The 13,061-nt window shown below is 40.4% G+C and overlaps 1 protein-coding gene across 1 annotated transcript in view; it reads left to right on the top strand.

Moving 5' to 3' along the window:
* The window catches only part of LOC126472623 (eIF-2-alpha kinase GCN2), a 304,310-nt gene that overhangs the window by 233,418 nt on the left and 57,831 nt on the right, over positions 1-13,061 (top strand). The window contains exons 20-21 of the mRNA XM_050099946.1: positions 7,119-7,497; positions 9,106-9,293. Of these exons, the coding sequence (XP_049955903.1) occupies positions 7,119-7,497; positions 9,106-9,293 (567 nt within the window). The remainder of the gene's footprint in view (positions 1-7,118; positions 7,498-9,105; positions 9,294-13,061) is intronic.

The following is a 13,061-nucleotide window of genomic DNA, read 5'->3' as shown; positions in this document are numbered from 1 at the left end:
GAAATAATCAAAAGCATGCTAGAAAGTAATGATGAAAGTGATGAGGAAGAGGACACAGGAGGAGAGAGCATGAAGATTTCTCACACTGCTGGTGCTGAAGCTGCCGAGGTCTTCCTGGAGTACATTATGCAACAATCATATACATGCAGTATCAATGTAATGCTTTCAAAGCGGTTGTGTGATAAATAGTGCCAGGGTCGCTTATCTTCATTATGACAATTACAAATTAGGGACATGTTTCTTAGTGAGTGATACGACTGTGTAATTATGTACAGTATACACTCAAGGACTAAATTTTCTTTGGAAATTAATGTAGTTTTAGATTTAATAAAGTATATCCCGTATGTTTAATGAAGTACAGTACACTGTATCTACTATGTATTCAAAATAAATGAATAAAATAAATTTCAGATACTCAATAATGTGGCACTTCTGCTAATCTGGCACCCATATGTGCCAGGAATGACCGAATTAGCGAGAGTCTAGTGTATTACTATACGGTCGGAGTTTAAGACATTTCAAATAAGATCGAAAAAAGGATGAGATCATAAATTTGAGAATACACATGGTCCAAACAGCTTATTGCATGTTACAGTGTTCTGCTGCTACTTGTTGAGTAGATTTTTTATCTGTCCAATTGCATTATATTGTCAAAAATTGATTATTTTGAATGTTATACATCTATACTCTGCAAGCCAACTATGGTGCGTGGCAGAATGTACCCTCTACTACTACTACTACTACTACTACTACTACTACTAGTCATTTCCTGCAAATAGAGCGAGGGAAAAACGACTGCCTATATGCCTCTGTATGAGCCCTAATTTGTCGCATCTTATCTTCGTGGCCCTTACACAAAATGTATGTTGATAGCAATAGAATCATTCGGCAGTCAGCTTCAAATGCTGGTCATCAAATTGTTCAAAACTATCGGTAACAAATCTAGCTGCCCACCTGTTATTGCTTTGATGTCGTCCTTCAATTCAAGCCGGTACAGATTCCAAACACTCGAGCAGTACTTAAGATTAGGTTGCACTAATGTCCTGTATGCTGTCTCCTCAACAGATGAATGACACTTTCCCAAAATTCTCCCAATAAACCGAAGTTTTCCATTCACCTTACCTATCACAATACTCACCTTCTCTTTCCATTTCATATCACTTTGCATCATTACGGCCAGATATATAAACACCATGACTGTGTCAAGCAGCGCACTACTAATGCCATATCCGAACATTACAGGGTTGTTTTTACTATTCATCTGCATTAACTTAAACATTTTTCTATATTCAGAGTTAGCTGACATTCACCAAACCAACTGGAAATTTTATCTAAGTCATCTCGTATCCTCCTACACTCATTCAGCTTTGACACTTTCCCTTACAACACAGCATTTTCAGCAAACAACTGCAGGTTGCTGCCCACCCTGTCTGCCAGATCATTTATGTGTATATAAGATAGCAATGGCCCTATCACACTTTTCTGTGGCAATACCCTTATCTCTGATGAACACTCGCTGTCAAGGACAACACACAGGATTCTATTATTTAAGAAGACTTTGAGCCACTCACATGTCTCGGAATTTGTTCCGTATGCTCGTACCTTCATTAACAGTCTGCTGTGGGGTGCTGTGTCATCTGCTTTGCAGAAATACAGAAGTATGGAATCTGCCTGTTGGCCTTCATCCAAAATGCACAGTATATGGTGAAAAAAGGGCAAGCTGAGTTTAGCATGAGTGATGCTCTCTAAATCTAAAACAATGCTGATTTGTGGATATAAGCTTCTCAGTTTCAGGGAAAATTTATTATATTCAAACTGAGAATATGTTCAAGAGTTCTACAGCAAACAGATTTTAGAGACCATTGGTCTGTAATTTTGTGGGCCCACAGTTGTAAGTTGCCAATCTTTGCACCACTTTGAAACCATATCAAGACCCTACTGAATATTTGTGCAGTTTTTTTTCTTCAGTCAGCACTTCATTATAAATAACCACATTATGTGTGAAAAGTCTGAGAATGACTCAGATATAAACAGTAATTTTTTTTCACAAGTTTATTTAAGGTTCAGAAAAATTCATACACACAAACTTATTTTTCTATGTAGTCACCTGAATGGGAAACACTCGGGCAGTTTCTCGATCTTGTTTTCGTAAAATGTACGTGACTGTGACAGCAGCCAGTTGCACATGAATGCTTCAACAGTGCGATCGTCATCAAGTCTTTGTACTCCGACTGTTCCCTTAGTGGTTCAAATTCATGAAAATGGCAGGGCGATAAGTCTGAACTGAACTGTAGGGAATATGTTGTGGTGTGGTCCAGAACAATTCCCGAATTTTTTTTCTTGAGTCCTGGCAGCTGTATGGGGTCAAACATTGTCACGAAGCATAGTCACATCCCAGATTGGAGAAGGGCTCCTTTTCTAAAGATGTAAACATTTTATTCAGTCCAAATGTTTGCGGTAGTATGCAGCATTCATGGTACAACATTCGTAGATAAAACTGATGAGAACAACTTTAAAATTAAAAAAAAAAAAAAACTCTTGGAACCTTCTGCATGCAGAAATGCTTTTTGGCTTTGACAGGTGCAGATTCGCACTTTTTGTGCCATTCCATGCTGTTGTTTTTCTATTCTGGGGTGAAATGGTGCATCCATGCATCACAGGCCACAATGTGGTCCAAAAAGTGTTCCTCTTCAGTTCGGTAGCGTATCAGTAGCCATTTGCTTACCTCAAGATGATGAAATTTGTGCTCTGCAGTAAGGCACCCACCTTGCAGATACTTTCCAAAATCCCAAGTTGTCAGTAATGATGGCCTGCGCGCTACCATAGCTTAAGCCAGCCTCAGTTGCAATTTCAGCAAATGTTGTTCAGTGATTGTCTTCAAGAAGGCTAACAGTGCAACTATTCTCCTCAGTCATGCTGTCCCTCAGGCGATGTCAGTGAGCTGAGTTCTCAACTTTCCTCATCGTTGTACAAATTGTGTGTGCCATGCATACTCTTGTGTTTTTCAGGGTGTTGTCCACAATCTGTGCTGCAAGAATTTTCAAAATTTTAAGCCCTCTGTTGTGAGAAACTTGAACACAAGGTGGAATCCAAAATTTTCGGGACTGGTGCTGCCATCTGGAAATTAGTAGTAGTAGTTTTTTTCACCGCTAGGTGGTGAGTCAGTGTGCAGAGTGGCATTCAGCTGGGAGGACATTTTGCATGTCCACAGTGATTTCCGTAATACTCTGTGTTTGATTTGTGGCGATTTTATGATGGATTTGTGAACAGAACAGTGTGTGTGTATCACACACACTGTTTGCATCTTGGGAAAAGTGCTACGGAAACCCTTTCAGTGATTCAACATGTGTTTGGGGAACAGAGCATGAGCCGTATGCTTGTGTTTCCGTGGCATGCTTTCAGGGCCGGCCGTACAGACGTTGAAGATGTTGCTCACACTGGAAGGCCCATTAGCCGCATGACACCAGACATTGTTGCCAAACTTCAACAGTTTGATCATGCGGATCGACGTGTAACCATTCAAGACCTTGTGAATGAAGTGAGTATTGGTTATGGGACATATCAACGAATGTTGACTGATGAATTGGGCATGCATTGTGTCGCCAAAAAATTTGTGTCAGGGATCTTGACTGCTGATCAGAAGGCGCAGCGTGTTGAAGTGTGCATGGACCTTCGTCAGGCCGCATCTGATGATCCAACCTTCTTGTCATGGGTTATCACCGGCGACAAGAGCTAGATTTACAGTTATGACCCAGAGACAAAACAACGATCTTCCCAGTGGAAGAGACCGGCCTCTCCCAAGTCCCAAAAAAGCGAGACAGGTGAAGAGCATGATCATCGTTTTCTTTGATAACAAGGGAATTGTGTACAAAGAATTCATCCCACCCAACCAAACAGTGAATGCCGTGTACTTCTGTGACATTGTGTGACGGCTCCGTGAAAACGTGCAGGGGGGGGGACCCTTACAGGGTTTCTCTTCAAAATGACATGGTTATGGTATCTGTACAATGTTTGGTTCTTATGAAATAAATAAATGAAAGTGTTCCCGGACTTTATGTATATCCTGTATTTACCTAGCTGGATCAGGATACCATGTGGGAAAAGTGTGTTTTTGGTTTCACATGATCAGTGATTTCGAAATCCATGCTCGTTGGCATGGAGCCGTTAATTCTGTTTGAGATATCTCATTAGACTTGAGCCCAGAATACATTCTAGTATTCTACAATGAAACGATATCAAGGATATCATTTGGTGGATTTGTGGATCCCTTCTGCTACCCTTCTTGTATCTGGGTGTAAAGTGTTCGTTCTTCCAAATACTGGACACAGCTTTTTCAGGGGTGTACTATATATTTATCTGCAACAAGAAATGCCTGTCTAAAAACAGAAAACTAGAAACACTGTACCTCAATGTGCACCACCGGAATGTTTGTATCCACGTGAATGTTTAATGATGAACTATAAGCAGGACAGAGTAGACAGATTTTTAGAAAAATAGTGGATGCAGTACAATCTGTGTGTGGTTGAAAAATGAGAAGCAACACAGAGATCTATGAAAATATACAGAAAATATCAGAAGTAATGGCAAAGCGAAAGTTAATCATCTTTGGACACCTCTTCTGAAAGATCAAGAACAGTATAATGATACTAATATTCCTTTGTTTCTGGGAAAAGAAATCAACAGCATCATGACTTACAGATATAAAACAAAAATTTAATTTTGAATAGATCATGTAATTATCGACTGAATTAAAAAAATTAATGCCATAATCCACTCAGTAAGAGGTATAATCTTATGTTAAAAGCTTAACACAATAAGATGAGTATTAGAATTACGAGGGCTGTTCAGAAAGTAACCTCCGGTTGATTTAAAAAAATACACCAAGTTAAATAAAAATATTTTAATATATACATCTTACATTTTTGCACTATTTTTCTTCATAGTCTCCTTAGCGATTGAGGCACTTATCGTATCTCTTCACAAGCTTTGAAATTCCTTCTGCATAAAAATCACCCGCTTGTGCCTGGAGCCAGCCTGTGACCGCATCTTTGAGCTCTTCGTCGTCATCAAACCGCTGTGACCCGAGCCATTTCTTCAAATGCATGAAGAGGTGATAATCACTTGGTGCCAGGTCTGGGCTGTAAGGTGGATGGTTGATAACGTCCCACTTGAAGGGCCGTTGTTCTGCGAGCAGAGTGAGGACGGGCGTTATCGTGCAAAAAAACGATACCGGAAGTCAGCATACCACGGCGTTTGTTCTGCATAGCCCGTCGTAACTTTTTTATTGTTTCACAGTACACGTCTTGATTAATGGTCGTACCACATTCCATGAATTCAACCAACAACACCCCTTTGGCATCCCAAAACACCGTTGCCATCAGTTTTCTGGCAGAAAAATCTTGCGAGGCTTTTCTTGGTTTGGTAGGCGAATTTGAATGTGCCCACATCTTTGATTGTTCTTTTGTCTCAGGGTTCACGTACTTAATCCAGGTTTCGTCACCGGTCACAATTCTGTTTAACAATGGTTCTCCTTCGTCCTCATAACGTGACAGAAAGTCTAATGCAGAGGCCATTCTTTGAGTTTTGTGGTGGTCGGTAAGAATTTTGAGCACCCATCGTGCACAGAACTTACGGTAACCCAATCTTGCTGTCACTATCTCGTACAAGAGAGTCTTAGAAATCAGTGGAAAACCAGTAGACAACTCCGACATTGAGAAACGTCGATTTTCACGAACTTTTGCATCAATTGTCTAAACGAGTTCGTCAGTCACCAATGATGGTCTACCACTCCTCTCTTCATCATGAACGTTTTCTCGTCCACTTTTAAATAAACGTACCCATTCACGGACAACTCCTTCACTCATAACTCTTGGTCCGTACACGGCACAAAATTCACGATGAATAGCTGCTGCAGAATATCCTTTGGCTGTAAAAAACCTTATGACAGCACGCACTTCACATTTGGCGGGGTTTTCTATTGCAGCGCACATTTCAAACTGCCACAAAAACTAAACTAGCGCAGGTACGACGTTCACTCGACCACGGCTTGATGCCGACTGACCTGTTGAGTGCGTGAACGCACAGATGGCATCGCTACTCCCCCCACAACCCGCACTGTGACCAATCGGAGGTTACTTTCTGAACCGCCCTCATACATACTGTATGTTTGTCTTGAGGCAGTGTTAACTGATGGTAAGCAAATACTCAGACTTCACTCATTCGGTATTTGTTGAGAATGAGAGCATTTAGTGATTCCCAACAAACTTTACACATAATTTTGAACGTTTTCAAAACTTTTTCTTATTGACATCCCCCCAAAAATCATGAGAGGACAAAGTTTCACCTACTACTTTTTCGCTTTGTAGAATAAAACAGCAGCACCAGACATGATGTTTTAATTTATGACTTCTTTATTACTAGCTAAATTTGCAACACAATTTGCAGACAGTATTCACATATACCACTGAACGAACCTGCAAAATTATATCATTGTACAAGAGACAGTTCAGGAGATACGACATCATAAACATCGAGATGCACTTAAAACTGTGTTTGCTTAAAATGGTCCACAAATTACGCAGACTCTGTTCAACCAGTATTTGATAATAAGAGCATTTAGCAACTTCTAACAAATTTCAAGCATAATGTTAAACCTTTCCTAAGCTATTTTCACTTGCATGCTTTAAGTCAAGTATCTAACACATCAACACATTTGTATAAGTAATCGGACGATTGAAGCTGTTTTATATACGAGATTTGATTTTGGGATTTACTTGCACATTCACTTTGTGTGTGTGTGTGTGTGTGTGTGTGTGTGTGTGTGTGTGTGTGTGTGTGCGCGCGCGCGCGCGTGCGTGCGTGTGTTTGTGCAACACATTTTCTTGCCATTATGAATTGCCACATTACAACCCCCACTCCCCCCCCCCCCTCCCCGCCGCCCCCTCCACCCTCCAGTGTGTCTCAGTGATCCCTTTCACTATTGGCATGGGGGTACAAAGGGATTTGCACATTCTACAAAAATAGCCAAATTGCCAGTCTAAAATTAGAAACTATATAAAATGTGTTGACTTTTCAGTAAGCATTACACAACTATATAAATTATTTCTTTCTATCTTTAGGAAGTGACACCAGCTGAAGACCTCACTTATGACATGAATTTACCGAAGCCATCTCCTGCACTGCAAGAGTTTGCCAAGGAGACAGTGACTCGTGTATTTCGTCGCCATGGAGCTGTCTGTGTACCGACTCCTCTTCTTATGCCACGTGATAACTCTTTGCTTCCAGCAGACACAGGTGTACAGCTTATGACACATTCAGGAGGTGTTGTGTCTTTGCCTCACAATCTCAGAGTTCCGTTTGCTCGTTATGTTGCATGGAATGGAATATCAACCCTCAAGCGATATGCTATTGACAGAGTATATCGAGAGAAGAAAGTTTTTGGCTTTCATCCTAGAGAGCTTTACGAATGTGCAGTGGATATTGTTACACCAAACCCAGGTTGGTTTCCAGTGAATATGCGAGGCATGTATGATGGTTTTGGTATAAATAGAAGTTTAATACCTTAATATAACACATATACAGATGTTGGGAAACTTTCTATAGAGGCACATAACATAATGTTAAATTTCACCGCTACGAATATGAGAAGGAATTGTTGGTGAATGATAGTTAATGCACGATTGCTGCTACATTCTAAAGCCCTTCCTCTACATACATTTGATGAATAGAAGTATTTGGTGCCCACTTTAGAAGATAACTTGTGTCCTTAACTGGTACTTTCCATGGATGGAAACTGCTCACACAGCTTTTTATTGTGAGTTAGCTTTGGAGTGCTGACTTTTCGAATCTTTGTCGTTATTGGACAGTCTTTGGCAATGGAAGAGTTGACGTGGAGGATGGACACATTGGGTTTGTGAACTGGAATTGAAAGAAGGGGTCTACCAGACATTGGTCATTACTTTGGAATTAAATCCAGGCAAGTGACCTTCTAAGCTAATTTACAAGGAACTATGCTTTGTTTATAAGTAATTCTGCAAAAAGAAACCACCATTCTGAGCTGATTATCACCATCTACACAACAAGGGTCTATGCTTCGTTTATAAGTAATTCTGCAAAAAGAAACCACCATTTTGAGCTGATTATCACCATCTACTTTTGATGAAGAGTACATATTTGAGGGACACAGCATCATTAACGATTGTAACTCTTATCTGTGAGCTACCGCAAATGTCTATGAGATAGTTGAACTGTCACATCAGCAACAGTTCAACATCAGTGATTCAGCACGTTTTATCAGAGACAAGTGTAATATCTACAGAACACTCTGTCTTGTGTTTGAGGATGTGCCGTTGATAATAAATGTTCTATTCTAGACTCACCATCTATTTCCAGACAAGTTGATAGGAGCATTTCTGTTGTTTGTGTAAGAAATGAACTCCCGAAGTTGTCTAAATTACTTTCCTGTATCCTATCAGAAAATGGAACATGGGCTTCTAAAATCTAGAAGTATTGTTATCTGTGTTTATGTGTTGGTGTTTACTGTACTAACAGTTGTGCCTTATGGAGAAAAGTACTGGGCACTTCATCTGTCTCTTTATTAAAGAGAGTAAATTGTAGAATATTTTGCTCACATCTCTTGTCCTGCTTGCTATTTGCTCAGTTATCACTCATGAAATGTTATAATTCTCCTGTAAAATTGTAGGATGTTCCATATAATTTCCACTAAGTCCCATTTAATTTCGTTATGCGAGTCATAGATCATAATAACTAGAAACATCAGTATCAGTTGATGTGGCAAACTGAGTCAATTTTCCAAAACATTGCTGTATGCTGTGCACATTAATATGACTTGAGATGTGAAGTTTTGCGTATTTATCAATCTTGAAAGATTTCTTACAGTTACAAAGCTTAGGCACACTTGCTGAGTTACGAGTTATAAAAATTTCCCATTTGGTATAGCAGGCACTTAGACCTCATGAGTAAATACTTTGGAGTATCTCAGCAATTGGATGTTGGTCACCTCCAGGGCCAGACTGTTTGTGTGTAATCATTCATCCTGCCAGTTTACTGGTAGCCTGTGTGTGCACTAACATAACATTTTTTCAGGTACCAACACAGCCGAGGCTGAATTGCTTGCAATTGTATGGGAGGTGGTGACAGAGTTCCCTAATTTACGGGATAAGAATTGCTCATTTCGTCTCAGTCATACACTACTTCTGAAAGCAATTCTTTTACATTGTGGAATTGAAGAAGAAAAGCATGCAGATGTTAGCAGTATCTTGAGTGAAGCCAAGGTAGGTGTCATATGTTTGTCAGTATCTAAATCAAACAATTCAGTTCTTCATCCCAGATTAATTTTCCTTCTTGATAGCTTTTACATGGCTTAGAAAAAAAGAAAAATAACAACAAATGTACATAAAGAACTAATACTTCATACTCGTCTGCACATTATGTAACATTGGTGTTCTGTTTAGGGGCTACATCTGAAAGAGGGAGCAATTAGACAAAAACTATAATAAAAAAGGGTAGAATGGTGGAGATTTGTGGGTAGAATAGCTGAAAGTAATGTGCAAGCATTGCCTGTGTTATTGCATGTAAAAATACCCTGTTTCAACGTGACTATCCCCCCCCCTCCTCCGATCTGATAACTGTGCTTAAAAGCAACATACTCTGAAACTCAAAGAAAAAAAGAGGAAGAAGGAGGGGAGAGAAGAAAGAAATCAACAACAGAGCTTGTAGAAGCTTGCAGCAGTATTTTAATGCACTGTAGTGCATTTAAACTTTGAAAGTGAATGATGGGAAAGAAAGTGGCAGTGATGCACCAGTACCAGCAGCCTACAAAGTCGCTCACAGTATAGTGATGAGTGTCAGTTCATTTTCTGTGGCGGCTCTTGTGAAATCAAGTACAGTAATAGTTGCAAAATGTTTAATTCCAAGGAAGTTGCAGGCAATTTGCAGGAGTTTGTCTTCCAAAGCAAACACTGTGTTGTTAAACCCTGGACAAGGCAGCAGATGTAGAGTGGCACCTCAGGAAGAAATGCATCAGAGCTTCATTGTTTATTTGCTCACATTTGATGAAAGCGTAGACATACATGATTCTGCTCGGCATTGAATATTTGGATGCTTTAGTAAAATAAGTGGGCCCTGTTTATATTCTGACATTGAAGAAAAATGCACTTGTGTGTGGGGTTTTTTTTTCTGGGATATTGAGGGAAACTGGACTACATTATACATTTTCTTTACTATTTTTTGGGCAAGTACTTTAAATTGACGTCATAGCCAAACAATAATGTAACCAACTTTGTTACCATTGCTGGAGCAACTGTTCATTCAGATTCATCTTCTTACATTGGATTCAGGTAGAATACATGATACCCAGAGGATTTATAAGAAACAATTTTGGATACATCATCGTAGGTTCTGGCACATTTGAGATCAGAGTGCAACCAAGCTTCCTTCTAGCTGAGTTACATTCTATGCAGAGCCTCTTAATTTGTAACCATTTTACTTGTTGTATATTGGTAGCCTGCTTTCTGTAAATGGGAACCTCTTTAATCCACCGGGTAAGTGACACAAAGTCATTTATCTGCATTCTCTGCACCTCAAATCACTTACGGCACCATTTTCATACATTGTTCTGACACTTGAATGTCATACATTGTTCCGACACTTGAATGTCGTGTTTGTACCATGCTTTCTCAGTGACAGTGAAAGCCAAGGAATTTACAAGAGCATGTCATTTGTGTGAAACAATGTGGATTTTGCTAACTAGATAACATACTGCCATAGCTGTTTCATAATTTCTGTTTTGTCTCCAACAATTATCAGAATATGTTATAATATCCTTCATTCCATTATTGAGGTTTGCACATCAGCATCAGATTATGCATGTCCCCAGTTTCAACTTATCCGTTTCATTCCACAAAAGAGTCTTGCTTTCCTGCTCCCAATGTTATTAATTCCAAGATTAAACCATGTAATTTGCTTGCAGTAGTAGGCTAAGACATTATCTCCAGAGAAGCTTCATTCTTTGAATTCTGAGATTCACACTTGCTGCCTGTGCCTTCTGCAGATGCAGCTCATGATAATTTTTCATTGTTTCCGTTTGTCCTCCCTTTCCAGTCTGGTTATCAATTTTAAATTTACTTGAAAATCAGGTTATTTCTACAGACTGATGCCTTGAACCATAGCGTAAATCCTGCTCAGTGTTCTGCCTCTACTGTGTTTGGAACAGCTTCGCTGCTTGATTCCATGGTTTGTTAAGTTGAAAACATTGTCCATGTCAGTTTCTTTTGTAGCCAGATTTTTATGGCCTCTTTGTATACAGTTCCAGAAGGGATAGATACTTTCCAAAATTTTTGTGTATTGATACCTTGTTTTATGATTGCTTTTTGACAATTTTCAGTATTGTCGTAATGTAAAGTATATTTGGACAAACCATTCACATGGCTGAAGAAAGATGCACTGAATATAAACAGTGCCCTGACCACCAGCAAAATGAAATTAGGAATTGCTGAATATTTTATAAAGACAAACTATAAAAATTAGGTGTGAATACAAAAAAAATTATGAAAGCCACATCTCTCTCTTAGGACTATGCATATAACAGGGCATCAAAATCTAGCTGCAAAAGAATGATTTTAGACTTATCGCATATTTGCATATCAAAATTTTCATTGAAACATTGTATGTAGGTCCATTCCTTAATGGGCTGCAAGTCTTATTGCCAGCAAAAGTCTTAAGACAAATCATTTCAATATGATGTGTTATTTTATAGCGGAGATGCTGAGTCGCGATAGGCACAAGAAAAAGATTCACACAATTATAGTCCTGAAACCACACTGTGAGCAGCAGCACCAGTGCATGATGGGAGTGGCGACTGGGTGGGGGTAAGGCGGAGGCTGGGGTAGGGAGGGGGAGGGATAGTATAGTGGGAGTGGCGGACAGTGAAGTGTTGCAGTTTAGACAGAGGGTAGGAGAGAAGGCGCAGAGGGGGGAGGGGGTAAATAATGGAAAGGAGAGAAATTAAAAGACTGGGTGTGGCGGTGAAATGACGGCTGTGTAGTTCTGGAATGGGAACAGGGAGGCGACTGGATGGGTGAGGATAGTGACTAACGAAGTTTGAGGCCAGGAGGGTGACGGGAACATAGGATGTATTGCAGGGAAAGTCCCCATTTGCACAATTCAGAAAAGCTGGTGTTGGTGGGAAGGATCCAAATGGCACAGGCTGTGAAGCAGTCATTGAGATGAGGGATATCATGTTTGGCAGCACGTTCAGCAACAAGGTGGTTCACTTGTTTTTCGGCCACAGTTTGTCAGTGGCCGTTCATGTGGACAGACAGCTTGTTGGTTGTCATGCTTACGTAGAATGCAGCACATTGGTTGCAGCTTAGCTTGTAAATCACATGACTGGTTTCACAGGTAGCCCTGCCTTTGATGGGATAGGTGATGTTAGTGACCAGACTGGAGTAGGTGGTGGTAGGGAGATGTATGGGACAGGTCTTGCATCTAGGTCTATTACAGGGGTATGAGCCATGAGGTAAGGGATTGGGAACAGGGGTTGTGTAAGGATGGACGAGTATATGGTGTAGGTGCAGTGAACGGCGGAATACCACAGTAGGAGGGGTGGGAACGATAGTGGGCACGACATTTCTCATTTCAGGACATGACGAGAGGTAATCAAAACCCTGACAGAGAATGTAATTCAGTTGCTCCAGTCCCAGATGGCACTGAGTTATGAGGGGAATGCTCCTCTGTGGCCGGACTGTGGGACTTTGGGAGGTGGTGGGAGACTGGAAAGATAAGGCATGGGAGATTTGTTTTTGCACAAGGATGGGAGGATAATTACGGTCAGTGAAGGCTTCAGTGAGACCCTCGGTATATTTTGAGAGGGACTGCTCGTCACTGCAGACGCAATGACCACGGGTGGCTAGGCTGTACGGAAGGGACTTCTTGGTATGGAATGGGTGGCAGCTGTCAAAGTGGAGGTATTGCTGGTGGTTAGTAAGTTTGATATGGGCGGAGGTACTGATATAGACATCTCTGAGGTGAAGGTCAACATC

The sequence above is a fragment of the Schistocerca serialis genome, chromosome 1 (genome assembly GCF_023864345.2).
Source record: "Schistocerca serialis cubense isolate TAMUIC-IGC-003099 chromosome 1, iqSchSeri2.2, whole genome shotgun sequence".
NCBI lineage: Eukaryota > Metazoa > Arthropoda > Insecta > Orthoptera > Acrididae > Schistocerca > Schistocerca serialis.
Note: the sequence above shows the minus strand (reverse complement) of the source record. Positions and strands in the feature narration are given on the sequence as shown.